At 50.2% G+C, this 16,452-nt stretch overlaps 2 protein-coding genes across 4 annotated transcripts in view; one reads left to right on the forward strand and one right to left on the reverse strand.

Moving 5' to 3' along the window:
• Positions 1-14,179, forward strand: part of scaper (S-phase cyclin A-associated protein in the ER) — a 56,331-nt gene extending 42,152 nt beyond the window's left edge. For all 3 annotated transcript variants that reach the window (XM_056598445.1, XM_056598446.1, XM_056598447.1), the window contains 6 exons: positions 1,831-1,986; positions 4,440-4,686; positions 5,948-6,097; positions 11,738-11,929; positions 12,550-12,598; positions 13,263-14,179. In XM_056598445.1, coding sequence (XP_056454420.1) covers positions 1,831-1,986; positions 4,440-4,686; positions 5,948-6,097; positions 11,738-11,929; positions 12,550-12,598; positions 13,263-13,369 — 901 coding nt within the window. In that variant the 3' untranslated portion in view covers positions 13,370-14,179. The remainder of the gene's footprint in view (positions 1-1,830; positions 1,987-4,439; positions 4,687-5,947; positions 6,098-11,737; positions 11,930-12,549; positions 12,599-13,262) is intronic.
• Positions 14,180-15,370: 1,191 nt separating this feature from the next.
• isl2a (ISL LIM homeobox 2a) overlaps positions 15,371-16,452 on the reverse strand; it is a 3,487-nt gene continuing 2,405 nt past the window's right edge. The window contains exons 5-6 of the mRNA XM_056599127.1: positions 16,346-16,452; positions 15,371-15,932 (exon numbers count right to left, since the gene is read on the reverse strand). The exon at positions 16,346-16,452 is cut by the window's right edge and continues 61 nt beyond it. Of these exons, the coding sequence (XP_056455102.1) occupies positions 15,816-15,932; positions 16,346-16,452 (224 nt within the window). The 3' untranslated portion in view covers positions 15,371-15,815. The remainder of the gene's footprint in view (positions 15,933-16,345) is intronic.

Raw genomic sequence — 16,452 nt, forward strand, 5'->3', positions numbered from 1 at the left:
CCTCAGATTCTTAACATAAAGTCTGATTTGGGAGACTGCCTCATGCCACATGTGAACCCGCTTCAGAGGATCCGTCCTCCTCCTCACGGCCACTTTGTGAGGTTTCAGAGCCGATCAACATTTCAGTTCCTCCACCACACGTTTTATACAGAGATGGGGAATAAAGAGGCAGACAGAAAGCTGTCAGCGTGTCACTTTGGATCGGTTCCAGGTCGTTCCTGCTCCGTGTCAGAGCTGGAGGGCAGGGGGGCAGTCTGGCATCGCTCCAACACATAATGACTTCACACATTGCACAGGCCACATTCTACCTTCAATCTGGGGCTGAAGGGTGAGCCCCTATGACGGCCCTAAACCAGGAATACTGCGAAAGCTTAGGAAGGCTCTTCTCCATCCGGGCCTCTCTGCTTCCTGTTTGCATCGGGGGGTCATGCGATGCAACGAGGGCTGGGAAGGAAGAGGAGTGCCCAGCCCCTTTTTTTTTTTTTTTTTGCAAAGCCACGACGAAGAGTAGCAGTGCGGTCTCCCCAGCCGCCGGCCTGCTCCCACACTACCCGTGATTCATCTGTTTCGGAGCAGCTGCGTGGGCCCGCCACTCCGCTGATCCGCTGACCCCGGCGTGACCCCCGGAGACGGGGGAGGGCCTGAGAGAAATGGTGTCGTCAAGTCGCTAATCCCGTGTAGGAGCGCAAGATTTACCTTAACGGCCCGCTGTAATGTATACGGTGGTGCGGACGGACACGAGATCAAACATCGGAGAGCTTTTGCAACACTCTCCGTTAGGGCCGGTGATAGATCAGGGAGGAAGAGGAGAGCTTCATTTCCTCTCCACACATATTTGGGTGGATCATCCTTTGACTGTTTGTGATGAATAATCCCATCCCCAAAATGTAGCGCAGCACACGGGGTACAAGACACAACCCAGAGCCTCTCTCTGAAACACTGAGAGACTGAAAAGGAAAAAAAGGAAAGAAAACCTAGACGAAGAAAAATGAGCAGGGGTTTAGGCATTTAGTACAGCAGTCATTGTGTGGACAGCTCCTTTCAACCCAGGTAAAGCTGTGGAAGGGGCTGAAGTCAAAACAACAGGCTGCGGTTCAAGTGTCAAATGACCCATTGTGAGGGCTGAGAACAGCCCTAATCACCTGCTCTGAGGAGACCTCACCCTGAGTGACAGCCCCAGCCACCGCGACGCGTTAAATAGGTCTGCAAGGCATGACCATAGCGGGGTAAAAGGTTGGACTGAACAGTGGGCAGAGACTAGAGGCGTCTAGCCACCACATCACACGGTGCTGGGTGGCCACTCCCTTTTGATAGCCTTTGTGGAGATCCTGGTTCCTTCTGGACCCACGCAGGACGGAGGTGTTTAGTGCCCAATAACCCCATTCTCATCGCCTCCGGCCCCCCCAGCATACCTGAGCTCTGAGAAGACGGCCCGGGGTCAGTGGACTGTGAGGGGGCCCAGCGCTGGCTTGGCACAGGGGGCACGACAGGCCCTTCTAATGACACTATTAGCAGTGATTTGCGGTTGAAAGAGTAGAGGGAACCTGAGCATGAGAGCTGTCATTGGTAAAGACAAATTGGAGATATCCCAGTAATGGCGGGGAGCGAAGGGCTTAGTTGAGATCGGATTTCCCCCCGCGCCGACCTGCGCAGGTATGCACAGCCCGGGCCTTTGTCAGGCCATGTAAAGTCTTTTTTGTGTTCTTCTTCAGACAGAGACGATAAAGTTTGTGAATAGTGTCGGGGCGTCAGGGATATCCTTTGACTTTTAGCACGACAAAACGACATTCACCGCTGTGTGTATGCGCTCCGTGTGTGTTTGTGTTCCAGCTACGTGGTCAACATGGGCTTGATTGACAAGCTGTACGGCTGCTTCCTGTCGGTGCAAGGGCCCGTCGACGAGAGCCCCAAGATGTCTGCATTCCTGCAGCAGGCCTCGGCCATGCTGCACGGCTACTGCAGGCTGTGCTTCGCCGTGACGGCCCGGTGAGCGCTGCCCCCCCCCCCCCAACCGTTCACACACAGAGTTCCCCATTCCTAGCATCCTTCCCATCCACCTTCTCGTCTTCCCCTACCTGTCTGTCAGTGTCTCTGTCACACCCCCGTTCCGACTCAATTCACACGCGCGCGCACACACACACACACACACACACACACTGACACACACAAGAGAACGTAAAGCTAAAGATCAGAAATAGAAATGTAGTCTACACAAAAGACCGAGGCCGGACTGCCGTCGGGTCAGCCTGGTCGCTCGACCTGGAAGCCACGGTGACCGGCGACAGAGATAGGCATCTCCTTGACCCTGGAGCTCTGTCACTCACCATAAACCTTCGCCTGCGGCACGCGGGGGTGGGGGTTGTGGGGGGGGGGGGGGGGGGGAGGCCACCCACATCTGCCTGCGCTGACCTCCCCCCGGGGGGGGGTTCAGCGGCGCCGCTGACGGAGGATAAGCACACGGTCACAAAGGGAGAGGCCGGCAGCACAATGCCCCACTTAAAGAGAGAGGAGCGGCTGACTGCTAACCGGCGTAGCACAGCCGGCTCCCAGCCGACCGATTTTGGATGAAGACAAATCGTCCCAGTCACCGATGTCCCTCGAACTAGCTACGAAGCGCCCGGAAATAAAGGACTTTGCATACCCTGCAAGTCGCTTTGGATAAAAAGGTGTTAAAGGGTTAAATGCCTAACAGTACAGTTGAGACATTGTCATTTGATCACATCCCTGGATGAATATGTTTTTGGTTTTAACCCAGCGATGGCTGCTACTGCATGCCATAGCTGGGATATGCGATAGCAGCAGTACGCAGAAATCGACCCGGGCCCATCTGTGCGTCACTGAATATCTGTGGGAAAACACCCAGTCAGACCGGGCCGTTTCCTAACAGTCCTCATAATAATGATCAACACCCATCCTCGGCCAGTCAGCTAAGCCCCCTCCCGTCAGGTCTACCTTTCCCTGCACACGTGTAAAAGTACAGAACGCTGCCGTTAAATGTGTTTGCCAGACCAGTCCTGGCTGGGGATTAAATTGGATTTGCTCGTTACTCGTTCATGCCGGGCGTCACATTTCCGCACAGAGCCTGTTGGCCGACCTCAAGTATGAGCATGCATTCAGAGTGGCTGCCAGATCGCAAAGCCCAGATCGCAAAGCCCTCACTGCTCTCTGGACGCAGGGCTTCTGCTGCTACTGCAACTTCTGTTGCTACTGCTACTCCTGATACTGCTAATGCTGCTGCTACTTCGGCTGCTACTTCTGCAGCTGCTGCTGCCGATGCTAATGCTAATGCTGATGCAACGTCTACTGCTGCTGATGCTAATGCTAATGCTGCTGCTACTGCTACTTTTGCTGCTACTGCTACTTCTGCTGCTGCTACTGCTATTGCTGCTGCTACGACTGCAACTTCTTCTGCTACTGCTTCTGCTTATGTTAATGTCAAATTCCCTGTGCCCAAGGAATGGTGCTCTTGGTGTGTCCCAAAATATACTGTTTTTATTTACATTTTCTTTGGATGCAAAATATATTGTAAATGCATTTAATTCAAGTGCAGTATTCGGTATTGTTGAAGTTATTCTGTTCCATAGATACTTAACTAACACTACTGGGAAAAAATATTTTTTAACGATTTTTGAAAGAATATTTTCACAAATGCACTGCAGTTGTTTGGTTAAGTAATAAGCATCTCTTATCTTCATTGTGATGTTACATATACCCTTAAATGAAGGCTATTAGTAACTTCATCTGGAATGGCTTGATTCAGGCACCTTGCTTCTTAGGGCAATCTGCCATGAGTGGTCACTGCTTACATTCATGTTCCTTTGAATCCTGAGGAGATTACAGTGTTTCGCTCCCCTCTGGTTACATCAGACACGACTCTAACTTGAAGCGAATGAAGCTAGTTAAATCACTTAATCCGCAGTGTATCTGATGGGACGGTGTAGCCCACGCCCTCGTCTAGCTCGTCACTCAAGAAGCCACAGAGATGTAGACTCCTGATGACCCTCCTGCACGCGCTGCTGAGGCAGAGCCAGCGCCGGCTCCGCTCCACTGACTCTCCCAAATGCAAGCCGCGTGTCTTCAGGAAGCACCAGGTCCAGGTCCAACTGGAAGAGGGGCCGGAGGGAGTCACATCACTGATTTAAGGTTTTCTTTAGGAAGAAATGGAAGGAAGAAATGACCAAACGGTATCAAATAAAGATATACCGATTGAGGGGTCCTATGGGTATGATTTCATATGATGTTTTTTTGGGCATCATCTCTTCCACCATCTCACTTTTTCATGTTTTCAACTGGCTGACTATTTTTCTGCTCTTCTACCACTTTCTGCCTGAAAGTGTAGGACTCTCCTCCTCTCCCGTAGCTTCTTCCAGGAGAGCCGTTCTATTCCACGTACGATCCCGGTAGCCTCCGCTAACCGACCCCACTGTAACCTCTTCCAGCTCCACCAGCATCTTCGACAACAAGCGCCAGGACGGGACGGGGCTGACGGCCCTGCTGCAGCACACGGAGCTCGTCGGCGTGGTGCACAGCCTCTACTGCATCCTGCTGCACAGCTACCTGCCCGACGCCTCCAGCCAGGCCCCCCACGGCCCCCAGGAGCCCTACGCCCCCGGGGTCATCCAGGTGGCCCTGCAGGGCGTCCGCTTCCTCAACAGCTTCGCCCTGCTGCACCTGTCCGCCTTCCAGGTACTCGTGCACGCACACGCACACACCGAGGACACACGAGCGCTTGCATGCGCATATGCACACCTATATTTGTGCACACACACGCACACACATTCACACGCACATGCATGCATGCACACATACTCATAGACATGCACGCACGTATTCACACACTCTCACACACTCACACACGTATTCACACACATATTCACACACACATATTCTCACAGACGAACCTTACCACACACACACACACACACACACACACACACACACACACACACACACACACACCTTTCCAAACACGCACCCTTGAGCACACATCATATACATAAACAAATTCAGACACACTTTCCTAAAATACACGCGGTCCCTTTCTGGCGTGTTCAGAAGTGTGTCCAGGCCGTCTGTTATTGGAGGTATATCACTGTAAACACAACTGCCAAAAAGAACCATCAGCCAGCCCTCTCACCCCCCAAAACACCCGACCTGGTGTTGAACATAACGCTCCCCAAATGTTTTGACTGGGCTCCGCGGGGCTGACCTGAGTGTGTAACCGATCTGCTCGACTGCCGGGTCCTCAGAGAGGGCCTCATACTGAGGGGGGGGGGGGCAGGCCGACCCCAAGCCCAGGATGGGGTTGACCTGTGGACGTAAACAGGGGCCGCCCTCGGACCACCCCCCCAGAGTGGAACGGACCCTCCTGGGGGGGATCAGCAGTTGGTGGGACCCGCACCCTCACTGGGGGGGGTGGTAGCTACTGAGACTAGCACCCGCACAGGGGTGCTAGGAGGTGGTGTGGGACAGGTTCATTCTGCTACAGCGGGGGTCCTGGGAGGCGGGGAGAAGGGTTTCTCGTCAGCCTGCCGACGGCTCCTCTTTGATCCACACTGGGGACCGGTCGGCTGGACGACAAGGCATTCCCATGAAAGGGTTTAAATAATGTTTAAAAAGTAAAACTGCAGGTATTACATTTCCTAATGGGAGGATACCATGATAGTATTGCCAAAATATAAATACACAAAAATATATATATAATGCAAAATATACACAACTGCAAAAAAATATATATCAAACCACAATCTTTACTTTAAAGTTTTTTACTTTATTTGTTTAATTTTTACATCATAAACAATTAATCCCAAAGTCGATGTAACCGAGATGATTTCCCCTTTGACGTTGATAAGTGAAGTCTCGTGTCTGCGTCCAGAGACAGCGCGCACGGTGCTTTGGGGTGCGACCGTGTCATGAGTGTGTTCTCAGTGTGTGTGATGTCCTCCAGTCTGTCCTGGGCGCGGAGGGTCTGTCCCTGGCCTTCCGCCACATCGTGAGCTCCCTGCTGTGGTACTGCTCCCAGCACTCCTCCGAAGAGCTGCTGCACGAGGTCATCATCTGCGTGGGCTACTTCACCGTCAACAACACGGACAACCAGGTGAGCCCCGTCCCACGGCCACGCTCCCTACAGTCACACGCTGCTCTACAGTTTCCCTTCCTTCAATCGTCATGTGAATCAATCGCGGGGTTTGGGTGTCGAGGTTTTATGTCATTTTTTCGAAAGTTCCTACTGTTCTCTGGATCGTTTTGTTTTCTTGATCGTATAATGGCACAGAAGGCGTCCATTCAGTCCTTGATTCCCCGGCACCTCTGCCTCTGTGTGTGTATGTGTGTGTTGTCTATTGTAACAGTGGAGTGACACCTCCCCTTTAACGCAGTAACAACGCCCCGAGCCCGGGGCGTTGTTACTGCGTTAAAGGGGAGGTGAGGCCACGTGACGAGGCAGACTTAGCTGTGAGGTTAATTGGCTGAGAGGTGCCGTCGTGCTGCGGCGCCGCGTGCTAGCCACGTGCTAGCCGCAGTCTGCTGGGCTTTGGCGCAGTGAGGCTACAGGTTCGTACAGCCCCCACCCTCCGAGCCCCCTGCTACGTCACCCATGTCCGGCTGTCCACCGCCCTCCCTGCTGCCACAATTGATAGGCTCGTTAAGGATTCTAATTAGGCCGATATTTTAGTCCTGATTAAAGTCCCCGCCTCCTTTCACTAGCAATTATTTAAATGCACAGAATTAGCATTAGAATTAGCACGGTGGCTTTTGTGCATCTCATTTGCATACTCAATTGGATAATTGAATGTGGTGGCGTTGATTGGATTAAAGGGGTTTGGTCGGCTGATTTGGCGTTCTCCGCCCCGTGTGTTGTTTTTTTTACGCCGTAGCCATTTGCCAAATTGAAAGTAAAACGTCTGTCGTGGTTTAGCGTCGTACTCCAAGATCACAAAAAACGATCAGGAAGTTTCTCTCGTCGGACTTTCAGAGATTTAGTTTTACGGAGAGAGAGAGAGAAAGTGTGCGTACGGGTTTGTCAGGAAAGGAGAAACCCGGTGATGGTTGCCAGCGCCGGGGCCCTGGAATGTGTCCATGCAGTTCCCCACCAAGACGGATGGCGCTGAGGGGGATATTTAGAGCCGCCCGCCCTCTCCCCGGCTAATGTAAGCATTGGCAGAACACAACGGCAGCCGCGGACCCCCGGCCCCCCGCCTCCACCCCCCCCCCCCCCCCCCCCAGCACCCTGCATGCATCCACTGTCGACACACTAGCCTTTGTTTACATTGGGCGTCTGTGGAAGGCGGCTCTCTTATATAAAAGGCAGAGCTCTTGTAGCGCCGCGGCGGCGTGCGCGCTGCGATGCGGTCCTGCCCCCCCCGCCCCAGAGGGCCCGTGAATAATTCACCCTGCCGTACAGAAAGCCATTCAGAGGGTGACAGATGTAGCCTCCTGGGGTTTTCAAGTGCGGGTTCGGGCCGTGCACCGTGTGTGTTTGGCCGTCTGTCTGCTAGACTCTTAGGGACAATTGCTGTAAAGAAAACCCCAAAAAAGTGTACTTCCTCCTCCACTGATTGAGAGATACCCACCGGTAATCTCACTTGTCTCTATTTTTTCTGTGGCTCCCTTAAGACGCGGTGATTCATTTGGGAAGCATCCCGGGAAATGATCTGCGCTCCGCTTTGACGCGATGAAGCTATAATTGCGAGCTGTTGACACGTTAACCCGCCGACCGCCCGCTGCCTTTCTGAAGGAGCGTCTCCCGGCCTTAAGACAACCCCGCTCTCTGTCAATACACGGGAAGGCCCCCCCACACACACATGTGCACGCACACACACAAGTGCGCGCACGCACGCACGCGCGCCGGCTAGCAAGTGTCATCTGCGCGGCACCACTCCCGCCCTGCCCAGACCTTCCAGCCAGGCCTTTGTCAGTGGATCAGGTTTCCCGACAGCTATAGAATGCTTAATGATAATTGAATCCACTCCCTGGATTGACTTTTCCTGATTCTCTTTCGGTATTCCGTGTATTTTTTAATTGTTAATGGTATTTATGAGATGGAGTGGAAGGAAAATATACGCGCATCAATGTCAATAAAACAAACAAGTAATTACATTTGTTGGGGGGGGGGGGGGGGGGGGGGGGGCGCTTAAGTTGGGTCAATGCTAGCAGGCGTGCTACAGCATGTTTAGCATCACTGTGCTATACAGCGGGCACTCTAGTAGTACACTACACACCTCTACAGGCACAATGCACACATCATAACAGTAGCATTTGTAGCGTGTTTATGTGACCTCTGACCCCAGTCATTCTCTATTTGCGCCGACTTTTCAATGTAATCCTATGGGGGAAATTAAGCTGAATCAGCAAACACATATTTTCCCTCATAACTCGTAGCGGATTGGAAGTTGGAAGCATCTGAATGCCGGCACACCGCCTCGGACGAGGCCTGACGTTTGGTCATCGGCTCGGACAAACTGTAGGATGAAAAAAAAAGATCCCAAAAAATACAATATAACAAGATATCAGAACACACTTACGAACACATGCTTAAACATTCAGGCTTCAAGGGTCTTATCTGTGGGGGTCCATTTGCCTGGTTCCCGTTGTGTGCGGGGGGCGTTTCCCCGAGGCCAGTGAGGCCAGGGAGACAGGCTCCGGCGCTGGGCCTGTAATCCCTGTTAACCTGATGTTGAAACCTGCCCTTCAACAGTCCATTACAGCCAGACTGCAGCGGCCGCCTCGGGCACAGAGACTCTCGCGCAGACCAGGGGGAGCCAGCCAGTCTTGGGGAATGTGTGCATGCGCACACACGCATGCACACACCAACACACACACATATACACACGCACACAAACAGAAACTCACTCGCACGCAAACATACACAATAACAAACAAACAAACAAACAAACAAACAAACACACACACACACACACACACACACACACACACACACACACACACACACACACACACACACACACACAACCACACACACACACACACACAACCACACACACAGGTTCAAGCCGACCCCTTCAAAGTGAACAGAGGAAGAGACGCTCTCGGCTGTCAGAGGACCGTCTGACAACGGTTTGCTCGGCGGTGATTTACACTCCCGGCTCTCCCCTAGGGTGAGCCCAGGTCCAACCGACCCTCTTAAGTGTAGCGGAGGACGTCGCCGTCCCCAAACCCCCGTAAACCTTTCAGCGAGGGGGGGGGTCCGTTTCTCTTCACAGACCGCCCCCCCGTCTGTACGCTTTCCCGGCAGGACTATCAGCGGCGTCCATCTCTGAGGAATGACAGAGCGCGCACATAGAGATAAACACCAGAGTTATTGGCCCTTCATTGCGTAAACAACAGTGGTGGGGGCCCGGGCTTTATGAGTTGTTTTAAGGCATCCTGCAGTCGCCTAAAGAGTCAAGGTGAGGAGTTGAATGTGTGCGTGACCGGTCTGCCGCGTTGTAAAGGACAGGGGGGTTGTGAGGGCTCTGATGAGCTTGGCTTATCAGCAAGGCACTTCCCCACGGTAATGGACCTGCTTTAGTGCGTCCGTGGATGGGACAGACACAGGGGGGAAGGGACACACCCTGAAGCCTCCTCGACAAGCGTGTGACAAAAACAAGGATCGTGGTTGTTGTATAAACCTGTGTATCCCTGATGATTTGAAATAAATGATACACACTCACGCCTCCTCGTCCAACCACGTATCTGTATATAGCAGTAGGTTTTATTGTTAATCTTTCATTCCTAGTTATTTTTTATTTTTCCGTTTTATTTATTTACTTTTTTTATGACGTTTCTTAAATCCGTCTCCTTAAATCCACGCCCTGCTCGGTCACTGCGGACACTATGGAAGTCCTTCAAAAAGATGCGTCATAAAGAAGCAGCCCTGTCCAACAAACAGGTCCATGCAGTTAAACAGCAGACGCCGCCTATGGAGTCTGATGTTGTGTTTGTACCTGACTGGGCCGCTTCACTGAGGGGCCGGGGGCAAGATACCCACCGAGCTACATCCACAATACCATTAACGTTTGGAAGGACGTTGCCTTAACGCCAAGGTAAACAGTCTTGATCAAGGTGGGTTGTGAGGGCTGTGCTGCTCTTCGTCTGGGGGCAGGGCTCTGGGGAATGTGGCCGTAGACAGGGTTTCCCCTCTCACCCCTGGGCCCTGGCTGCCACCCCGCTTTGCTTTATGTCTCGGCTCCGGGGCCTCGAGGCCGGGCCGCTCCTCCGGCCAGCAGCAGATGAAGCACTGCCTGGCGTGGGATTAGGGTGAGCCGGGTGATTTGTGGCCGGGACGTCTTCGGAGCTGCAGGTCTTAGTCTGGTGTTAAGTTATGATCACCGTGACGCTCAGGATTACAGCATTCAGCGGCATCATCACCGGAGGACCCCAAACAAATCTTTCTGTTTGCTTTTCCTGATGAGCCTGCGTTGCCAGCGAGTCAAATGAATAACCGCAGAAGGCTCATATGGTTCCAGAGGATTTATGTCAACAGCGGAACATAAGCAGCCGCACATTTGAGATTTGCCAGAGCCCTGGCTTGTTATTTCTATTTTTATTGTCCTTTGGTATTCTTTTTCTCCCTTTCACGAATATATTCTCTCCGTTCAACCGGTTGAATCTCACCTAAATAGTTAGAATGCGACTCATTAACGGTCGGGTTCAAAGAGATGCTGCTGGACACCGGTGGGGAACGCTACCTGACCCGATAAACAAAGACATCATTTACGGCCTTCCAGCCCCGCCGTTAAACCTTCGAGTGCATCATCAAAGGCGGACCTCAACCGCCACGCACTACCAAGTGTTTTTTTTCCAAATCTTGTAAATCCGGCAAATTTATGTCACTGGGACCCCCTCGCTCACCGTATGGTTCCCATCGCCGGCTGAGCCCCGCGCCCCGTGTTGGTACCTGCTGAAGATTTACTGTGCTGACCCCCCTGGCTCTCAGTGAACACCGCTGATGGTCTTCCCAGGCTCCGGGGCCAGGAGGCCAGGGCCCTGGGCCTGCTCCCCCCCCCCCCCCCCCCCCCCCCCTCCCCGTCCAGCCGGGGCCTGGAGCGGCCCTGTGTTAATGTCGGTGGCCCGGATGTGAGGGGAGAGAGTGATGGATTGACGTCAGGGGGGAGGCAGGTGGCAGGGTGGGACCTCCATTATGGGTATTGCTCATTCCTTAGAGTGGCGTTGTGCCTCCCTCACCTCCCCTTCCCCTTTGACTCGACCTTCTTGCACCCCGCTCACACAACCCCGACCCCCGACACACACACACACACACACACATGAGCGCGCGCACGAGGACACAAGCAGAGACCCCCAACACCCCCCCCCCCACACACACACACACACACAACGCAAACACACTCACACACACACCCGACAGACACACGCGCTCTCCTCCTCATGTGTTCAATTGTATTTGGTAAATCCACAGCACACAAGTGAACTTCAAACCCCAGTTCAACTCCACCATCAAGGTGATCTCTCCCCTCGTCTCCCGGCAGCTCTCTCACTCCCAGGGGGGAACAGAACGTCCCATCCTAGTGTTTTACTGCCTGTAATTGTGTTGCGTGGAGGCCGATGTCCTGCGGCCCTCGTCCCTAATGGCTGCAGAGACTTGTGTTTAGAGGCAGATTTACATTTCGGCCGGCCGAACCACTGATTTACCACCGGTGCCTGCTGCTGGCTTTCTGGCTGGCCCGTTTGACTGCCTTACTGCCTGACTGACTGGCTTACTGATGTGTGTGTGTTGCAGGTGATCGTGCAGTCTGGCCGGCAGCCCAGCGTGCTGCAGAAGCTGTGTCAGCTCCCCTTCCAGTACTTCAGCCACCCGCGGCTCATCAAGGTGCTCTTCCCCTCGCTCATCTCGGCCTGCTACAACAACCCCCAGAACAAGGTCATGCTGCAGCAGGAGATGAGCTGTGTGCTGCTGGCCACCTTCATCCAGGTAATGGCAGCGTGGCACGACGTGAAACACACACATGCATATGCAGGCACATGTACAGGCACATTCCGCACAAACACACGCACACGCTATTACCCTTGTGCACACACACACCAACACCCACACTATCTTCCACAAACACACCCTCTCTTCTGCACGCACGCACACGCACGCACGCACGCACATACACGCACGCACGCACGCATGCACATACACACACACACACACACACACACACACACACACACACACACACACACACACACACACACACATACACATACACACACAGCGTCAAGGCCAAAGAGCAGTGAACAATGTTCAGGTTGGACCAAAGTGAATGATCACCAAACCCAAGAGTTGAGGAAGAGAAACAAAAGTAGTCGTTATTTCCCCACAGAGGAGTTTTTCCTGCTACTGTTGACATGACAACAGCTCTTCTCCTTTTTTAGCATCAACTGTCAAACAGCATATTTCCCAGACGATTTATTGTTTGGTAAATCCCCAATCATATCTTGGATTAAAAGAAGTGGATGTAAAATGATTTGGTTACACCGGGGTGAATAATCAGCCCGTTGTTTCCAACGGTTCTATAGTTAACTTTCCTGTTTCCATTGTCCTAGGACTGCGCCTCAAGTGAAAAAGAGCAAGAAAGTTCAGGAAAGCAAGGAGGTAAGAAACGCGCATATTGAAAGATCTTATCAGAAGATCATTGCAGTTGTATATATTTCAATTTTATTTTATAAAAATGTAAATTCCAAATATTTGTGACTATTAACAAATTGTTAACATTATTTGTCTGTTTTATCTCCATGATAATATAATTCAGCTTCTCACTGAAGCGCCGAATTATTATGCATTTATATACTGCTATAGCCGGTATTACTTAACATATTTCCGTAGCATTGCATCTGCGCAGAAGGGATATGTTGTCACATCGTGACTTTAGGTTTAATAAAATAAATCCTGAATGATGAGAAGATTTGCCATAATATTTATCTCTCACCATGTTCACACGTCTAAATTTAATGATCTATTTGCCATCAAATGAGTACTGCTTAAGAACCTCCTCAACATGGGATTTCAAGAACATGTTACTTAACAATATTATTATTATTAGTAGAATTATTAATATTAATACTATTATATTGTGACAACTTGATCGCTGTTTAATGATGCCCTGCTGATCAGTGACAACTCAACAACAAAACAATCAAACACACGATTACTATAGCCTGACTTCCTTTCCTAAGATCCCTGCGATGTTCAGCACACCTCTGCATGCCCTTACGTTGTACAACGTTGTGTAACCCTTTCCCCCCTCTACCCTTCACAGACAAAGTCTCCCAGCTGCTGGACCTCTGCGAGCTGTCCAACCGCTTTCCCCGAGACATGTGGGACTCAGCGCTGCAGTTCTTCCTCCGCAAGCAGGAGGACCCATAGCCATGGTTGACCCGGCTCCCACACTACAGCAGGCCGGAGCCGCCTCTAAAGGGACCTCTACCCCTTCTCTATCTGGGGGTAGACCCCGGCCCGTCGGACCAGGGGTTGAGCTCGGTGCAAGGCACGCAAAATACACAAGAAGTCTTCAAGCCCTGCCAAACTTTTCAAAATAAATATCTATATGACCTGTGAAACTGAACGACGGAGTGATATTCTATGCTGGTTTATTCTATGTCTATTTATCTATTTACCTGGGGAAACGAGACGTCTTCTCTCTTTTTTCCCTATGGGCATTTTTTGCACATTGAACCGTTTTATTTTGTGCATCTACGCTCGTTTGCACATTGTTTTATTTCTCTTATAATATGTTCGAGACCATCCAGATAACCTGTTTAGTACCTAGACTAGCCGAGTTTGTATTGTGTTGTATGGTTTCTGGTGGAAATGTATACTTGTCAGAGTGACAAAAAATAAACCTACATACTACTGTAATCCGTGTTTTCTAAACAATCTGCGTTGATGCTGTGGTTTTCAGTAGAGTGTCGGCCTAGCGGTTATGTGCTAGCATTATGAGGACCTGACCACACCGTTATCCATACACAGCTTAGGGAACACAGAGTTTTCTGTGCAAACATTCACGAGACTGTATGCTGTTTGCAGTTACGCAAACCGTTACACATTTAAAGTTTCTGTGTTTTATTTGTCCTGTTACCTGAAAGCAATCGTATTTTAAGGTGTGTTGAAATAATGTCTCATGTCAAATAAATTATTACTAATGTGTTTGAATTCTTGACTCCTGTATTTAATTGAATTATGTTTAATTTGCATGTTTAATCTAGCATTTATTTCCAGACAATGCATTTTTGTTGACATATGCTCTGTATTGACTACCTATCAAATTATCTTTCATGGACTCTGGCTTCATATTTCCTATGATAATGCTAAAATAAATCTATAATAAACATCCAAAGCCAACCTTTGAGGTATGTCATAGGCCTGTTGATAGCAGTAAAACAGTTGCATGTTGTCTAAATATCTTCTGTTTTATTTTTATTGAGCCAGGGGAATATTTTATGGATTTCTTTTGTTTTATAAAACAAAACATACTTTCTGTGTGCTATTTGAGTGCTCTTAAAATATTTCCAAATACGTATAATTATTTATAATTCGATATAAAAAAAAAATTGCTTGAGCTATGTCCATGCACTAAGGGCTTTAGGGTCCATTTGAATTGTAGGGTATAGGCCTACAGGTCATTTACATTCGACAATGCGTTTCCTTTTTCTACTATTGTCTCGGATAAATGCCGGCCTCGGCAAACAAATTGTCGAGGTGTAGTATATCGGTACTGGCCTGACCTATATGCTCCCATGTCCAGCGGCTATTGCTGTCCAGGATTCCTCCTGGTATGAAAATAAACTCGGGATAGGCCAGGATCCGTCCTGCAGGCCAGGGCGCTCTGCACCCAGGGTCCGGGGGAGAGGGGAGGGTCTGGTGGGGTCCCGGGACCAGGGGAGAGGGGAGGGTCTCTCAGTGGATCGTTTGCAGATGATGCCGAGGGCAGATAAGCGTCTTCTCTGTCTGGACGTCCCATTGACGAACCATATCCGAACTCTGCTCTGATTACTATCTCTATTTCGATTGTCATTTGGTTATTTTATTCATTTATAATTTTCAAATGGTTATTTACTAAAGGTAGACAAGAATAGTAAACGTTATCATTTGTAGGACTCCATGTCAAAATAATTGATTAATTTCAATGAGAAAGCGTCACATAGACGTCCTATTTTATAGCATATGTTACCAGCATTTGTTTTGATCGCACCGCAGAGGCCTAAAATTTACTTTAGGATATACCAACACGTTAAACATGCAAAATAGGAGTCTACCTACCTATTATATTTAGCTTTTAAATAAATAAAAATGCATTTTTCCACTAGTCCTCTAAACGTGAGCGTGTATCACACACTGATCTAGAAGGATTGCATTTAACGCATATGGTTTTATTGTTTAGATACGCTCGTTTTCATAATAAATAACAATAACTTAATGTAGAGCTGAAAACATCTGCTTTCTTAATTTAGGATACAAGAGTTGATTTTGAAGCATCTTTACAAATCATGCACATCCTCCTCCACAAGAGGGGCCACAAAAGAGGGGGGCCCGTCCAGTGTGGCTCATTGAAGGTCTGGGCTCCTCGGTAGGCTATATTCCTCGGGTCCATCGCAGTCCGGGCTCGGCTTGCATTGGCATCAAAAGTCCTCAAATCCTCATGAAACGGAAGCTCTGAGAAATAAATACATCCCCCAAGCATATCCAATGTAGTCCAATGGGAGGTTCTTGAAAGGACTCCGCCGAGCTCGGTGTGGATACACAAAAAAAATGAAACTTCGGTCCATGCAAAAAAAACAGCGTCCGGGCTCCTGGGTCCAACAGCGGGACGCCTTTACGTGTCCACCGGGCTCGGGACCATGCTGTTGGGCGTGTCCGGTAGCTGCGACGACAGCGAGGTCACGTCGCTGCCCGACGAGTTGCCCATGGAGCCGGACTCGGAGAAGGAGACCTGCAGGGGAGAACCGCAGTCAGCTCTGTGCATCACGTGTGTATCTGTACCTAGAGCTGCAGAATGGGTATCTATAGAGGGCTGTAAAATGTATCATGTAGAGAGAGCTGTAGGCCAAATAGGACTCACTAATAGTAGGATTTGGTTTAAATCATTCGGTCTCCAAAACACAGAAAAGGCCCAACATCTTCCTTTCCGTCCAATACAAATGCAACAAATTCCACAAATTTAAAAACTATATATTATATTTATCTTTCAATATTTATTCATGTGGATTTACACTTTTTTTTAAAACATAATTTATTAGTTCCTTAAATTCGTTCAAAAAAAGGAACCCTTAATCGGTTTTCGGTTCAGCAGGACGACCGGCGGGGGGGGGGGGGGTCTCGTTAGGGGGTTGTGCCGCCTCTTACCAGGTGCTGGAAGGAGGGCTGGTCCAGGTCGCTCTGCAGGGCGAAATCGCTCAGGGCCTTCCAGGGCGGCTGATAGGTCTGCACCTCCACCGGGTTCCCCGGGACCG

The sequence above is a fragment of the Gadus chalcogrammus genome, chromosome 9, assembly GCF_026213295.1.
Source record: "Gadus chalcogrammus isolate NIFS_2021 chromosome 9, NIFS_Gcha_1.0, whole genome shotgun sequence".
NCBI classification, from domain to species: Eukaryota; Metazoa; Chordata; class Actinopteri; order Gadiformes; family Gadidae; genus Gadus; species Gadus chalcogrammus.